Here is a 15,957-nt window from a genome sequence, read left to right as displayed (position 1 = left end):
TGGCCCTGGCCCTGGCCCTGGCCCTGGCCCGGCTTTGCAGGCATCCTGCAGGCTGGCGGGAGGGAGGGGGTGGGGCAGGACTCAGGCACCTTTTGCATCTCCCCAAGCCCCTCGTGCAAGGCCGGGCCCTGGCGCTCTCCCTGGCTCGGGCCCCTCTCGCTGCGTGACCCTGGTAGGTAATCAGCTCGCCCTGCCCCTGCCCCCGCACAGCCCTGCAGCACGGAGCGTGGGCGGGTTCGCACGTTAGAGGTCTCTGCACTTGCACGGATAAATATTTACACCGACACCCCACGCCCACAACTGTCGCACGGGCGTCTGCCAGGCGGGGAATGTGCCATCACGACAGATGGTGCCGCTTTGCCAGCCTGTGCCGGTGCTGGGCGCGATCGGTGAATTTGCACCTGGCCCCTCGCCCGGAAAGGGCGGGCAGGGCACAGGAAAACCCGCCGGTGCAAAGGGGCCAGGGAAGAATCCGGCTTGCCCGGGGGGCTGCTGGAGCGGAGCCCCAACTCTGGCCTGGTGCCCGGGCTGCCCCTGGCCCGTGTTGGGTGGAACCCGCTGCGCTGGGGAAGCAGGCGAGGGGCCAGGAGCCGGTTGCCCAAGGCGTCTGCGGCTTCTCTTGGGGTAACGCCCCTTCCCCACGGCCAGGTGGGGTCACTCGGCGAATGTGGGGTAACCCACGGGGCCGTGGCACAGACCCTGAGTGCAACACCCCCAGGTCCTTGCCAGTAGCCCCTTGCGGTTAGCCAGCGTCCTGCGGGGCCCGGTTCCACGGCAGGGCCCAGGCTGACGAGTCCTCCCTCCCTCCCTCCCTCCCTCTCTGTTGCAGACACTCTTCCAAAGCCCCGACGACGGCTGGCAAGTGTACACCTCGGCCCAGGCCCCTGACGGCAAATGCCTCTGCACGGCCGTCATCCCCGTGCAGGGCTCCTGCTCCCGCGACCTGCGCAGCCGCCAGCTCCGGCAGCTGATGGAAAAGGTAAGCCGGGCCCGCTGGCTCTCTCCGGCAGCTGGTGGAAAAGGTAAGCCGGGCCCGCTGGCTCTCTCCGGCAGCTGGTGGAAAAGGTAAGCCGGGCCCGCTGGCTCTCTCCGGCAGCTGGTGGAAAAGGTAAGCCGGGCCCGCTGGCTCTCTCCGGCAGCTGGTGGAAAAGGTAAGCCGGGCCCGCTGGCTCTCTCCGGCAGCTGATGGAAAAGGTAAGCCGGGCCCGCTGGCTCTCTCCGGCAGCTGGTGGAAAAGGTAAGCCGGGCCCGCTGGCTCTCTCCGGCAGCTGATGGAAAAGGTAAGCCGGGCCCGCTGGCTCTCTCCGGCAGCTGGTGGAAAAGGTAAGCCGGGCCCGCTGGCTCTCTCCGGCAGCTGATGGAAAAGGTAAGCCGGGCCCGCTGGCTCTGTCCGGCAGCTGATGGAAAAGGTAAGCCGGGCCCGCTGGCTCTCTCCGGCAGCTGATGGAAAAGGTAAGCCGGGCCCGCTGGCTCTCTCCGGCAGCTGGTGGAAAAGGTAAGCCGGGCCCGCTGGCTCTCTCCGGCAGCTGGTGGAAAAGGTAAGCCGGGCCCGCTGGCTCTCTCCGGCAGCTGGTGGAAAAGGTAAGCCGGGCCCGCTGGCTCTCTCCGGCAGCTGATGGAAAAGATAAGCCGGGCCCGCTGGCTCTCTCCGGCAGCTGGTGGAAAAGGTAAGCCGGGCCCGCTGGCTCTCTCCGGCAGCTGATGGAAAAGATAAGCCGGGCCCGCTGGCTCTCTCCGGCAGCTGGTGGAAAGGGTAAGCCGGGCCCGCTGGCTCTCTCCGGCAGCTGGTGGAAAAGGTAAGCCGGGCCCGCTGGCTCTCTCCGGCAGCTGGTGGAAAAGGTAAGCCGGGCCCGCTGGCTCTCTCCGGCAGCTGATGGAAAAGGTAAGCCGGGCCCGCTGGCTCTCTCCGGCAGCTGGTGGAAAAGGTAAGCCGGGCCCGCTGGCTCTCTCCGGCAGCTGGTGGAAAAGGTAAGCCGGGCCCGCTGGCTCTCTCCGGCAGCTGGTGGAAAAGGTAAGCCGGGCCCGCTGGCTCTCTCCGGCAGCTGGTGGAAAAGGTAAGCCGGGCCCGCTGGCTCTCTCCGGCAGCTGATGGAAAAGGTAAGCCGGGCCCGCTGGCTCTCTCCGGCAGCTGGTGGAAAAGGTAAGCCGGGCCCGCTGGCTCTCTCCGGCAGCTGATGGAAAAGGTAAGCCGGGCCCGCTGGCTCTGTCCGGCAGCTGGTGGAAAAGGTAAGCCGGGCCCGCTGGCTCTGTCCGGCAGCTGGTGGAAAAGGTAAGCCGGGCCCGCTGGCTCTCTCCGGCAGCTGGTGGAAAAGGTAAGCCGGGCCCGCTGGCTCTCTCCGGCAGCTGATGGAAAAGGTAAGCCGGGCCCGCTGGCTCTCTCCGGCAGCTGGTGGAAAAGGTAAGCCGGGCCCGCTGGCTCTCTCCGGCAGCTGGTGGAAAAGGTAAGCCGGGCCCGCTGGCTCTCTCCGGCAGCTGATGGAAAAGGTAAGCCGGGCCCGCTGGCTCTCTCCGGCAGCTGGTGCCAGCTGCAGCCACCTGCCCTGGGCACTGGGCTGGCGTGGCACTGCCAGGCACATGTCCCATCGCTGGGTGTCCTTAGCACCCACCTCCCCAGCGCCTGGTGGGCAGCGGGTTCTCTCCAGCCTGGGCACCTCTTGGAACTGGCAGCCCCAGCGGGGGAGGGGGAGCCAGGCAGGAGTTCCCTTCCCGCCGCTAATGACATGCAAATGAGGTCGCAGGCTGAGCAGCAAATCCCCCGCTCATTTGAATGCAGTTAATCCCGGTGTGACGGCGCGTTGGGGTTTTCCCGTCTCCTGCACCCCCGTAATGGCACGGACAGACTCCCCCAGCCAGTAGAATGGAGGGAGTTTATTGCTTCTCCAGGATACAGCACAGATGTCATCTGGTTCCAGGGCAGGCCTAGGATGCCTCAGCCCCCCTGGAGATGGGGGAGCCTGGGCCCCTAAATCCCAGCCCGTTGCCTAGGCTGCTTCCTCCATGATACCAGCCAGAAACCAAACTCCCTCACTTCCAGCCCTGCCCCCAGCCAGGGCTCCACTCCCCTTCTTCCCATTGTTCCGCTCCCTGGGAGGTAACTCGTCAGACAGGTTCCGAGCCCCCTTGCATAATGACTCATCCCCTGCCCTGCTGGGCCCTGCTGCAGCCAGTGGAGGTCACTCACAACCCACTGCCCAGCATAGCAACCAGCAAGGTACCCAACTCCGTCACAGAGACCGGATCGGCAGGGCTCGCCGAACCCGCTCGCCAGCCGCGCTGTCCGGCGCCCGAACCCGGCTCTTCGGGTTACAATCGACTCGCCACGGGCGACCGGACTGTATTGCTTGTCGAGCCCTGCGGATCGGTGACGGCTCGGGGCAGGGCAGGCCCCTGGATTTATGGCCACGCTGGCGCCAGCAGGGTGGGGGCTGGCGGGGAGGGGACGTGTGCAGGGTTGGGGTGTGAGTCCATCTGGCAGCGAGATGGGGTTGAGGGGCCGGGGGCTGGGGGGCCGGTTGGTTCCCCTGGTGATTGCTGCGGCAGTGGCAGCTGGTGGTGCCAGTCTGTCGTGCTGGGCACGGCCTGACCCAGAGCCAACCAGCCCCTGCCCAAGGCGAGCAACTTGCCCCCGAACCCCAGAATGTCCAGCGGGCCGGGGGGGGGGGCGGGCCAGGTTATGGGCCGTAGGCGCTGATGCTGTGCTGGGGGGCTGGGCGGGGCCGGGCTGTGGATGGGGGGGGCTGATGCTGGGGGGGCTGTAGGTGCTGATGCTGTGGGGCTGGGCCGGGCTATGGGCCATAGGCGCTGATGCTGTGCTGGGGGGCTGGGCGGGGCCGGGCTGTGGATGGGGGGGGCTGATGCTGGGGAGGCTGTAGGTGCTGATGCTGTGGGGCTGGGCCGGGCTATGGGCCATAGGCGCTGATGCTGTGCTGGGGGGCTGGGCGGGGCCGGGCTGTGGATGGGGGGGGCTGATGCTGGGGGGGCTGTAGGTGCTGATGCTGTGGGGCTGGGCCGGGCTATGGGCCATAGGCGCTGATGCTGTGCTGGGGGGCTGGGCGGGGCCGGGCTGTGGATGGGGGGGGCTGATGCTGGGGGGGCTGTAGGTGCTGATGCTGGGGGGCTGGGCCGGGCTATGGGCCATAGGCGCTGATGCTGTGCTGGGGGGCTGGGCGGGGCCGGGCTGTGGATGGGGGGGGCTGATGCTGGGGGGGCTGTAGGTGCTGATGCTGGGGGGCCGGGCCGGGCTATGGGCCATAGGCGCTGATGCTGTGCTGGGGGGCTGGGCGGGGCCGGGCTGTGGATGAGGGGGGCGCTGATGCTGGGGGGGCTGTAGGTGCTGATGCTGGGGGGCCGGGCCGGGCTATGGGCCATAGGCGCTGATGCTGTGCTGGGGGGCTGGGGGGGGGCTGATGCTGTGGGGCCGGGCTATGGGCGCTGATGCTGTCTGTCAGTGGCCTGCGGCAGAACTCGAGCGCCGGCTGCCTGCAGGTCGGGCGAAACGCCTGGCGGGGGTCCCGGTGCCGTGTGCCCCAGAGGGGCGCAGCCCTCGCCTTCCTGGCACTGCCTCCCCGGGGGCAGGGGGCCGAGCTCTCACCCCCCCCTCGCCCCTGCAGGTGCAGAACCTGTCCCAGTCCATGGAGGTGCTGGACCTGCGGACCTACCGGGACCTGCAGTACGTGCGCAACACCGAGTCCCTGCTCAGGGGGCTGGACGCCCGGCTGAGGGTGGCTGCCGAAAGCCAGAGGAGCCTGAACACGAAAAGCTTCCAGGTACGGCCCCCGCCCCCGCCCCGTCCCTGGCAGGCCGGAGGGCGGGAGCTGAGATAGGCCAGGAGCATCCGGAGCACAGGGAGGCCCGGCATGGGCGTGGGCGAGGGCGTGGGCGTGGGCGTGGGCGAGGGCGTGGGCGAGGGCGTGGGCGAGGGCGAGGGCGTGGGCGTGGGCAAGGGCGCGGGCGAGGGCGTGGGCGAGGGCGAAGGTGTGGGCGTGGCCGAGGGCGAGGGCGTGGGCGCGGCCGAGGGCGTGGGCGTGGGCGCGGGCGCGGGCGTGGGCAGCGGCCGGAAGGGGTGCCCAGGCCTCGGTGATGCTCCCCGCAGACCCCGTGCGAGCCTCCCCGCCCAAAGGGCTCCCAGAGGCCTGGTCTCAGCTCCTCTCTTGCCACAGAGCTGCCTGGCCCGAGGCTGTGGTGCTGCAGCCCTGTGCTCAGTTCCAGGCGGGGAGCCTCGGGCACTGGGCGGGCGCTGAGAGACGGGGGGAGGAGGCCGGGGCACGGAGGGGAAGGGAGGCATAAGAACATAAGAACGGCCATAGTGGGTCAGACCAAAGGTCCATCTAGCCCAGTATCCTGTCTACCGACAGTGGCCAGCACCAGGTGCCCCAGAGAGGGTGGACCGAAGACCATGATTGTCTCCTGCCATCCCTCTCCAGCCTCTGACAAACAGAGGCCAAGGACACCATTTTATCCCCTGGCTAATAGCCTTTTATGGACCTAACCTCCATGAATTTATCCAGCTTCTCTTTAAACTATGTTATAGTCCTAGCCTTCACCGCCTCCTCTGGCAAGGAGTTCCACAGGTTGACAACACGCTGTGTGAAGAACTTTCTTTTATTAGTTTTAAACCTGCTCCCCATTAATTTCATTTGGTGTCCTCTAGTTCTTCTATTATGGGAACTAATAAATAACTTTTCTTTATGCCCCTCTCCACACCACTCATGATTTTATAGACCTCTATCATATCCCCCTCAGTCTCCTCTTTTCTAAACTGAAAAGTCCCCGTCGTTTTAAGGAGGAGGCTGCCGAGGTGCCGCGGCTGTGGGGCAGGGATGGGGGGTGCGTCTATAGGAAGGGGAGGGGGGAAGTGCAGCCAGGACCTCAGGAAGAGGCTCTGGAGGAGCCAGAACAGGGGCTGCCGCCTGGTGCATTCCAGACACGTGTGCGCCAGGTTTTCCTCCCGCCGCAGAAGGGGCAGGTGTCCGGGATGGGGGGAAGCGCGCCCGGTACACGCCCGTGCTCCCGGCTCCGTGGAGGAGCCACCAACTGCTGTCCCCGATAGGGGGCAATACACGCTGGCCCCCCGGAGCCCCCCCATAGGTCTGAAGCCACCTGGTGTCGGGGCGGGACACGAGGGGGAGGGAACGTCCCTGTGGAGCACGCGCGTGTGCAGATGGCCTAGGTGCGTTGGAAGGCAGATCCTGCGGCCGGCTGGGGGCCCAGGGATGAGGAGCCGGAGGGTTTGGGGAGGGGCGGGCCGTCCCCCCTCGCAGGGCTCGCTGCAGGAATCGAGAGCGGGCTGCGGCAAAGCCGCTTCACCCCCCGGGGTCGGCCAGGTCTGGCCGGATGCTGTTGCGCAGGACCTCCGGGCGCCGCTGCAGAGCCCCTCCCAGACCTGGGCACCAGGTCACTTGCAATTCTGTTTGTCGGCATTTGCATCCCTCTCTCGAAGGAGCAATGTGGAAATTCCTGAGACTTGAAGGGACCTTGGCCAGGAAGTAGAGGCAGGCGGGTTGGGTCCGTGTCTGTGTCTGTGTGTGCGTTGGGGGGGTGCCCAGCAGGGCCAGTGTCGGGGGAAGGGCAGGGGGGTACCCAGCAGGGCCAGTGTCTGTGTGTGTGTTGGGGGGGTGCCCAGCAGGGCCAGTGTCTGTGTGCGTTGGGGGGGTGCCCAGCAGGGCCAGTGTCGGGGGAAGGGCAGGGGGGTACCCAGCAGGGCCAGTGTCTGTGTGCGTTGGGGGGGTGCCCAGCAGGGCCAGTGTCTGGGGGGAAGGGCAGGGGGGTGCCCAGCAGGGCCAGTGTCTGTGTGTGTTGGGGGGGGGGGTGCCCAGCAAGGCCAGTGTCTGTGTGTGTGTGTTGGGGGGGTGCCCAGCAGGGCCAGTGTCTGTGTGTGTTGGGGGGGGGGGTACCCAGCAGGGCCAGTGTCTGTGTGTGTTGGGGGGGGGGTACCCAGCAGGGCCAGTGTCTGTGTGTGTGTTGGGGGGGTGCCCAGCAGGGCCAGTGTCTGTGTGTGTGTTGGGGGGGGTGCCCAGCAGGGCCAGTGTCTGTGTGTGTTGGGGGGGTGCCCAGCAGGGCCAGTGTCTGTGTGTGTTGGGGGGGTGCCCAGCAGGGCCAGTGTCTGTGTGTGTTGGGGGGGTGCCCAGCAGGGCCAGTGTCTGTGTGTGTTGGGGGGGTGCCCAGCAGGGCCAGTGTCTGTGTGTGTGTTGGGGGGGTGCCCAGCAGGGCCAGTGTCTGTGTGTGTGTTGGGGGGCTGCCCAGCAGGGCCAGTGTCTGTGTGTGTGTTGGGGGGGTGCCCAGCAGGGCCAGTGTCTGTGTGTGTGTTGGGGGGGTGCCCAGCAGGGCCAGTGTCTGTGTGTGTGTTGGGGGGCTGCCCAGCAGGGCCAGTGTCTGTGTGTGTGTTGGGGGGGTGCCCAGCAGGGCCAGTGTCTGTGTGTGTGTTGGGGGGGTGCCCAGCAGGGCCAGTGTCTGTGTGTGTGTTGGGGGGGTGCCCAGCAGGGCCAGTGTCTGTGTGTGTGTTGGGGGGGTGCCCAGCAGGGCCAGTGTCTGTGTGTGTGTTGGGGGGCTGCCCAGCAGGGCCAGTGTCTGTGTGTGTGTTCGGGGGGCTGCCCAGCAGGGCCAGTGTCTGGGGGGGAGGGCGGGGGGGTACCCAGCAGGGCCAGTGTCTGTGTGTGTTGGGGGGGGTACCCAGCAGGGCCAGTGACTGTGTGTGTTGGGGGGGGGGTGCCCAGTAGGGCCAGTGTCTGGGGGGGAGGGCGGGGGGGTACCCAGCAGGGCCAGTGTCTGTGTGTGTTGGGGGGGGGGTACCCAGCAGGGCCAGTGTCTGGGGGGGAGGGCGGGGGGGTACCCAGCAGGGCCAGTGTCTGTGTGTGTTGGGGGGGGGGGTGCCCAGTAGGGCCAGTGACTGTGTGTGTTGGGGGGGGGGTGCCCAGCAGGGCCAGTGTCTGGGGGGGAGGGCGCGGGGTGCCCAGCAGGGCCAGTGTCTGGGAGGGAGGGCGGGGGGGGTTGCCCAGCAGGGCCAGTGTCTGTGTGTGTGTTGGGGGGGTGCCCAGCACGGCCAGTGTCTGTGTGTGTGTTGGGGGGGTGCCCAGCAGGGCCAGTGTCTGTGTGTGTATTGGGGGGGTGCCCAGCAGGGCCAGTGTCTGGGGGGGAGGGCGGGGGGGTTGCCCAGCAGGGCCAGTGTCTGAGGGGGGAGGGCGGGGGGGGGTGCCCAGCAGGGCCAGTGTCTGGGGGGGGAGGGCAGGGGGGCGGGTTGCCCAGCAGGGCCAGTGTCTGGGGGGGAGGGCGGGGGGGGGTTGTCCAGCAGGGCCAGTGTCTGGGAGGGAGGGCGGGGGGGGGGTGCCCAGCAGGGCCAGTGTCTGGGGGGGAGGGCGGGGGGGGGTTGCCCAGCAGGGCCAGTGTCTGGGGGGGGAAGGCGGGGGGTGCCCAGCAGGGCCAGTGTCTGGGGGGGAGGGCGGGGGGGGGTTGCCCAGCAGGGCCAGTGTCTGGAGGGGAGGGCGGGGGGGGGTGCCCAGCAGGGCCAGTGTCTGAGGGGGAGGGTGGGGGGTCCCGCCCAGCAGGGCCAGTGTCTGGGGGGAAGGCGGGGGGTGCCCAGCAGGGCCAGTGTCTGGGGGGGAGGGCGGGGGGGGGTTGCCCAGCCGGGCCAGTGTCTGGGTGGGGGTTGCCCAGCAGGGCCAGTGTCTGGGGGGGGTTGCCCAGCAGGGCCAGTGTCTGGGGGGGGAGGGCGGGGGGGGTTGCCCAGCAGGGCCAGTGTCTGGGGGGGGTTGCCCAGCAGGGCCAGTGTCTGGGGGGGGAAGGCGGGGGTTGCCCAGCAGGGCCAGTGTCTGGGGGGGGAGGGCGGGGGGGTGCCCAGCAGGGCCAGTGTCTGGGGGGGAGGGCGGGGGGGTGCCCAGCAGGGCCAGTGTCTGGGGGGGAGGGCGGGGGGGGGGTTGCCCAGCCGGGCCAGTGTCTGGGGGGGGGGTTGCCCAGCCGGGCCAGTGTCTGGGGGGGGGTTGCCCAGCAGGGCCAGTGTCTGGGGGGGGGGTTGCCCAGCAGGGCCAGTGTCTTGGGGGGGAGGGCAGGGGGGTGCCCAGCAGGGCCAGTGTCTGGGGGGGGGGTTGCCCAGCAGGGCCAGTGTCTGGGGGGGAGGGCGGGGGGGGTGCCCAGCCGGGCCAGTGTCTGGGGGGGGGGTGCCCAGCCGGGCCAGTGTCTGGGGGGGGGGGTTGCCCAGCAGGGCCAGTGTCTGGGGGGGAGGGCGGGGGGGTTGCCCAGCAGGGCCAGTGTCTGGGGGGGAGGGCGGGGGGGGGGTGCCCAGCCGGGCCAGTGTCTGGGGGGGGGTTGCCCAGCAGGGCCAGTGTCTGGGGGGGAGGGCGGGGGGGGGGTGCCCAGCCGGGCCAGTGTCTGGGGGGAAGGGCGGGGGGGTGCCCAGCCGGGCCAGTGTCTGGGGGGGGGTGCCCAGCAGGGCCAGTGTCTGGGGGGGGGGTTGCCCAGCCGGGCCAGTGTCTGGGGGTCCCATCCCAAGGGGCCAGGGAGCGGCTCTGGCTCAGTCCGGAGTCATGGCCCCTCCCGCGTGCGGCCCGTTGCAGGAGCTGAAGGAGAAGATGGCGGAGCTGCTGCCGCTGGCGCCGGTGCTGGAGCAGTACAGGGCGGACGCGCGGCTGGTGGTGCAGCTGAAGGCGGAGGTGAGGAACGCCTCGGGGCGCCTGCTGGCCATCCAGGAGGAGATGGGCGCGTATGACTATGAGGAGCTGCAGCAGCGGGTGCTGGTCCTGGAGGCCCGTTTACACGGCTGTCTGCAGAAACTGGGTATGGAGCACACACACACACACACCGGGCCCAGCCTGGCCAGCGCCCCCGCCCCAGAGCCCCCTGCCGAAAGCCCCAGGAAGGGCCTGTCCCACGCCTGGGGGTGCGGGTTCCTCCGTGCTCCGGCTCGTCTCCCTCCCTGCAGGTCTGCACAGAGAGCAATGGAGTTAGGGGTCAGCGCAGGGACGGGGGTTCCAGCCCCCACTCTGGGGGCGAGGCGCTGGGAGGTTAGAGCAGGGGATGGGTGCCAGGACTCCTGGCTGGGGGGCAGGTGGAGGTGCAGCCCCGCTGCTGAGGAAGGTGATGGAGGTTTGAGTCTCCCACCCTCAGGGAAACCCCTCCATCCAGGTCCCAGGAGGGGGTCTGGCCTCCCTGAGCCCCTGGGTGTTCGTGGACAGGCTGCACTGCAGGGAGCTTCAGTCGAGCTGTGAACCTTGCTCCGCTCTTGTGTGCGTGACACCTTGTGGCAGGGAGTTCCGCCGGCTCGCGGAAAACGCGTTTCCCTCTTCCTGCCTTCGGACGTGCCACCTTCCCGTCCCGTTTCTCTGGCCATCCCTTTGCTAAGAGAGAGGGGGGTCTCTGCCCCTGCGCTTGCTGCTGGTCATGAGGGGGGTCTCTGCCCCTGCGCTTGCTGCTGGTCATGAGGGGGGTCTCTGCCCCTGCGCTTGCCGCTGGTGACGAGGGGGGGTCTCTGCCCCTGCGCTTGCCGCTGGTGACGAGGGGGGTCTCTGCCCCTGCGCTTGCTGCTGGTCACGAGGGGGGTCTCTGCCCCTGCGCTTGCCGCTGGTCACGAGGGGGGTCTCTGCCCCTGCGCTTGTCGCTGGTCACGAGGGGGGTCTCTGCCTCTGCGCTTGCTGCTGGTGACGAGGGGGGGTCTCTGCCCCTGCGCTTGCCGCTGGTCACGAGGGGGGTCTCTGCCCCTGCGCTTGCCGCTGGTCACGAGGGGGGGTCTCTGCCCCTGCGCTTGCCGCTGGTCACGAGGGGGGGTCTCTGCCCCTGCGCTTGCCGCTGGTGACGAGGGGGGGTCTCTGCCCCTGCGCTTGCTGCTGGTCACGAGGGGGGGTCTCTGCCCCTGCGCTTGCCGCTGGTGACGAGGGGGGGTCTCTGCCCCTGCGCTTGCTGCTGGTCACGAGGGGGGGTCTCTGCCCCTGCGCTTGCCGCTGGTCACGAGGGGGGTCTCTGCCCCTGCGCTTGCTGCTGGTCACGAGGGGGGTCTCTGCCCCTGCGCTTGCCGCTGGTCACGAGGGGGGTCTCTGCCCCTGCGCTTGTCGCTGGTCACGAGGGGGGTCTCTGCCTCTGCGCTTGCCGCTGGTCACGAGGGGGGGTCTCTGCCCCTGCGCTTGCTGCTGGTCACGAGGGGGGGTCTCTGCCCCTGCGCTTGCTGCTGGTCATGAGGGGGGTCTCTGCCCCTGCGCTTGCCGCTGGTCACGAGGGGGGTCTCTGCCCCTGCGCTTGCCGCTGGTCACGAGGGGGGTCTCTGCCCCTGCGCTTGCTGCTGGTCACGAGGGGGGTCTCTCCCCCTGCGCTTGCTGCTGGTGACGAGGGGGGGTCTCTGCCCCTGCGCTTGCTGCTGGTCACGAGGGGGGTCTCTGCCCCTGCGCTTGCTGCTGGTGACGAGGGGGGGTCTCTGCCCCTGCGCTTGCTGCTGGTCACGAGGGGGGGTCTCTGCCCCTGCGCTTGCTGCTGGTGACGAGGGGGGGTCTCTGCCCCTGCGCTTGCTGCTGGTCACGAGGGGGGGTCTCTGCCCCTGCGCTTGCTGCTGGTGACGAGGGGGGTCTCTGCCCCTGCGCTTGCTGCTGGTGACGAGGGGGGGTCTCTGCCCCTGCGCTTGTCGCTGGTCACGAGGGGGGGTCTCTGCCCCTGCGCTTGCTGCTGGTCATGAGGGGGGTCTCTGCCTCTGCGCTTGCCGCTGGTCACGAGGGGGGGTCTCTGCCCCTGCGCTTGCTGCTGGTCATGAGGGGGGTCTCTGCCCCTGCGCTTGCCGCTGGTCACGAGGGGGGTCTCTGCCCCTGCGCTTGCTGCTGGTCATGAGGGGGGGTCTCTGCCCCTGCGCTTGCTGCTGGTGACGAGGGGGGTCTCTGCCCCTGCGCTTGCTGCTGGTCACGAGGGGGGGTCTCTGCCCCTGCGCTTGCTGCTGGTCACGAGGGGGGGTCTCTGCCCCTGCGCTTGCTGCTGGTGACGAGGGGGGGTCTCTGCCCCTGCGCTTGCTGCTGGTCACGAGGGGGGGTCTCTGCCCCTGCGCTTGCCGCTGGTCACGAGGGGGGGTCTCTGCCCCTGCGCTTGCTGCTGGTGACGAGGGGGGTCTCTGCCCCTGCGCTTGCTGCTGGTGACGAGGGGGGGTCTCTGCCCCTGCGCTTGCTGCTGGTGACGAGGGGGGGTCTCTGCCCCTGCGCTTGCTGCTGGTGACGAGGGGGGTCTCTGCCCCTGCGCTTGCCGCTGGTGACGAGGGGGGGTCTCTGCCCCTGCGCTTGCTGCTGGTGACGAGGGGGGGTCTCTGCCCCTGCGCTTGTCGCTGGTCACGAGGGGGGGTCTCTGCCCCTGCGCTTGCTGCTGGTCACGAGGGGGGTCTCTGCCCCTGCGCTTGCTGCTGGTCACGAGGGGGGTCTCTGCCCCTGCGCTTGCTGCTGGTGACGAGGGGGGGTCTCTGCCCCTGCGCTTGCTGCTGGTCACGAGGGGGGTCTCTGCCCCTGCGCTTGCCGCTGGTGACGAGGGGGGGTCTCTGCCCCTGCGCTTGCCGCTGGTCACGAGGGGGGTCTCTGCCCCTGCGCTTGCCGCTGGTCACGAGGGGGGGTCTCTGCCCCTGCGCTTGCCGCTGGTGACGAGGGGGGGTCTCTGCCCCTGCGCTTGCCGCTGGTGACGAGGGGGGTCTCTGCCCCTGCGCTTGCCGCTGGTGACGAGGGGGGGTCTCTGCCCCTGCGCTTGCCGCTGGTGACGAGGGGGGTCTCTGCCCCTGCGCTTGCCGCTGGTGACGAGGGGGGGTCTCTGCCCCTGCGCTTGCCGCTGGACACGAGGGGGGGTCTCTGCCCCTGCGCTTGCCGCTGGTCACGAGGGGGGGTCTCTGCCCCTGCGCTTGCCGCTGGTCACGAGGGGGGGTCTCTGCCCCTGCGCTTGCTGCTGGTCACGAGGGGGGTCTCTGCCCCTGCGCTTGCTGCTGGTCACGAGGGGGGGTCTCTGCCCCTGCGCTTGCCGCTGGTGACGAGGGGGGGGTCTCTGCCCCTGCGCTTGCCGCTGGTCACGAGGGGGGGTCTCTGCCCCTGCGCTTGCCGCTGGTGACGAGGGGGGGTCTCTGCCCCTGCGCTTGCCGCTGGTCACGAGGGGGGTCTCTGCCCCTGCGCTTGCCGCTGGTCACGAGGGGGGTCTCTGCCCCTGCGCTTGCCGCTGGTCACGAGGGGGGTCTCTGCCCCTGCGCTTGCTGCTGGTGACGAGGGGGGGTCTCTGCCCCTGCGCTTGCCGCTGGTCACGAGGGGGGTCTCTGCCCCTGCGCTTGCCGCTGGTCACGAGGGGGGGTCTCTGCCCCTGCGCTTGCCGCTGGTGACGAGGGGGGTCTCTGCCCCTGCGCTTGCCGCTGGTCACGAGGGGGGGTCTCTGCCCCTGCGCTTGCCGCTGGTCACGAGGGGGGTCTCTGCCCCTGCGCTTGCCGCTGGTCACGAGGGGGGGTCTCTGCCCCTGCGCTTGCTGCTGGTCACGAGGGGGGGTCTCTGCCCCTGCGCTTGCTGCTGGTCACGAGGGGGGTCTCTGCCCCTGCGCTTGCCGCTGGTCACGAGGGGGGGTCTCTGCCCCTGCGCTTGCCGCTGGTCACGAGGGGGGGTCTCTGCCCCTGCGCTTGCCGCTGGTCACGAGGGGGGGTCTCTGCCCCTGCGCTTGCCGCTGGTCACGAGGGGGGTCTCTGCCCCTGCGCTTGCCGCTGGTGACGAGGGGGGTCTCTGCCCCTGCGCTTGCTGCCGGTGACGAGGGGGGGTCTCTGCCCCTGCGCTTGCTGCCGGTGACGAGGGGGGGTCTCTGCCCCTGCGCTTGTCGCTGGTCACGAGGGGGGGTCTCTGCCCCTGCGCTTGCTGCTGGTCACGAGGGGGGGTCTCTGTCCCTGCGCTTGCTGCTGGTGACGAGGGGGGTCTCTGCCCCTGCGCTTGCCGCTGGTCACGAGGGGGGGTCTCTGCCCCTGCGCTTGCCGCTGGTCACGAGGGGGGGTCTCTGCCCCTGCGCTTGCCGCTGGTCACGAGGGGGGTCTCTGCCCCTGCGCTTGCTGCTGGTGACGAGGGGGGTCTCTGCCCCTGCGCTTGCTGCTGGTGACGAGGGGGGGTCTCTGCCCCTGCGCTTGCTGCTGGTCACGAGGGGGGTCTCTGCCCCTGCGCTTGCTGCTGGTGACGAGGGGGGTCTCTGCCCCTGCGCTTGCTGCTGGTGACGAGGGGGGGTCTCTGCCCCTGCGCTTGCTGCTGGTCACGAGGGGGGGTCTCTGCCCCTGCGCTTGCCGCTGGTCACGAGGGGGGTCTCTGCCCCTGCGCTTGCTGCTGGTCACGAGGGGGGGTCTCTGCCCCTGCGCTTGCCGCTGGTCACGAGGGGGGTCTCTGCCCCTGCGCTTGCTGCTGGTCACGAGGGGGGTCTCTGCCCCTGCGCTTGCTGCTGGTGACGAGGGGGGTCTCTGCCCCTGCGCTTGCTGCTGGTGACGAGGGGGGGTCTCTGCCCCTGCGCTTGCTGCCGGTGACGAGGGGGGGTCTCTGCCCCTGCGCTTGTCGCTGGTCACGAGGGGGGGTCTCTGCCCCTGCGCTTGCTGCTGGTCACGAGGGGGGGTCTCTGCCCCTGTGCTTGCCGCTGGTCACGAGGGGGGGTCTCTGCCCCTGCGCTTGCTGCTGGTCACGAGGGGGGGTCTCTGCCCCTGCGCTTGCCGCTGGTCACGAGGGGGGTCTCTGCCCCTGCGCTTGTCGCTGGTCACGAGGGGGGGTCTCTGCCTCTGCGCTTGCTGCTGGTGACGAGGGGGGTCTCTGCCCCTGCGCTTGCTGCTGGTGACGAGGGGGGTCTCTGCCCCTGCGCTTGCCGCTGGTCACGAGGGGGGGGTCTCTGCCCCTGCGCTTGCCGCTGGTCACGAGGGGGGGGTCTCTGCCCCTGCGCTTGCCGCTGGTGACGAGGGGGGGTCTCTGCCCCTGCGCTTGCCGCTGGTCACGAGGGGGGGTCTCTGCCCCTGCGCTTGCCGCTGGTCACGAGGGGGGTCTCTGCCCCTGCGCTTGCCGCTGGTGACGAGGGGGGTCTCTGCCCCTGCGCTTGCTGCCGGTGACGAGGGGGGGTCTCTGCCCCTGCGCTTGCTGCCGGTGACGAGGGGGGGTCTCTGCCCCTGCGCTTGTCGCTGGTCACGAGGGGGGGTCTCTGCCCCTGCGCTTGCCGCTGGTCACGAGGGGGGGTCTCTGCCCCTGCGCTTGCCGCTGGTCACGAGGGGGGGTCTCTGCCCCTGCGCTTGCCGCTGGTCACGAGGGGGGGTCTCTGCCCCTGCGCTTGCCGCTGGTGACGAGGGGGGTCTCTGCCCCTGCGCTTGCTGCTGGTGACGAGGGGGGTCTCTGCCCCTGCGCTTGCTGCTGGTCACGAGGGGGGTCTCTGCCCCTGCGCTTGCCGCTGGTGACGAGGGGGGTCTCTGCCCCTGCGCTTGCTGCCGGTGACGAGGGGGGGTCTCTGCCCCTGCGCTTGCTGCCGGTGACGAGGGGGGGTCTCTGCCCCTGCGCTTGTCGCTGGTCACGAGGGGGGGTCTCTGCCCCTGCGCTTGCTGCTGGTCACGAGGGGGGTCTCTGCCCCTGCGCTTGCTGCTGGTGACGAGGGGGGTCTCTGCCCCTGCGCTTGCTGCTGGTGACGAGGGGGGGTCTCTGCCCCTGCGCTTGCTGCCGGTGACGAGGGGGGGTCTCTGCCCCTGCGCTTGTCGCTGGTCACGAGGGGGGGTCTCTGCCCCTGCGCTTGCTGCTGGTCACGAGGGGGGGTCTCTGCCCCTGTGCTTGCCGCTGGTCACGAGGGGGGGTCTCTGCCCCTGCGCTTGCCGCTGGTCACGAGGGGGGGTCTCTGCCCCTGCGCTTGCCGCTGGTCACGAGGGGGGTCTCTGCCCCTGCGCTTGTCGCTGGTCACGAGGGGGGGTCTCTGCCTCTGCGCTTGCTGCTGGTGACGAGGGGGGTCTCTGCCCCTGCGCTTGCTGCTGGTGACGAGGGGGGGTCTCTGCCCCTG

At 69.9% G+C, this 15,957-nt stretch overlaps 1 protein-coding gene across 2 annotated transcripts in view; it reads left to right on the top strand.

Moving 5' to 3' along the window:
• Window positions 1-15,957, top strand: part of OLFM2 (olfactomedin 2) — a 70,893-nt gene that overhangs the window by 43,981 nt on the left and 10,955 nt on the right. For both annotated transcript variants that reach the window (XM_075902506.1, XM_075902505.1), the window contains exons 2-4: window positions 830-979; window positions 4,611-4,766; window positions 9,546-9,765. In XM_075902506.1, the coding sequence (XP_075758621.1) occupies window positions 830-979; window positions 4,611-4,766; window positions 9,546-9,765 (526 nt within the window). The remainder of the gene's footprint in view (window positions 1-829; window positions 980-4,610; window positions 4,767-9,545; window positions 9,766-15,957) is intronic.

This window comes from Pelodiscus sinensis, chromosome 19 (genome assembly GCF_049634645.1).
Source record: "Pelodiscus sinensis isolate JC-2024 chromosome 19, ASM4963464v1, whole genome shotgun sequence".
Taxonomy (NCBI): Eukaryota; Metazoa; Chordata; order Testudines; family Trionychidae; genus Pelodiscus; species Pelodiscus sinensis.
Note: the sequence above shows the minus strand (reverse complement) of the source record. Positions and strands in the feature narration are given on the sequence as shown.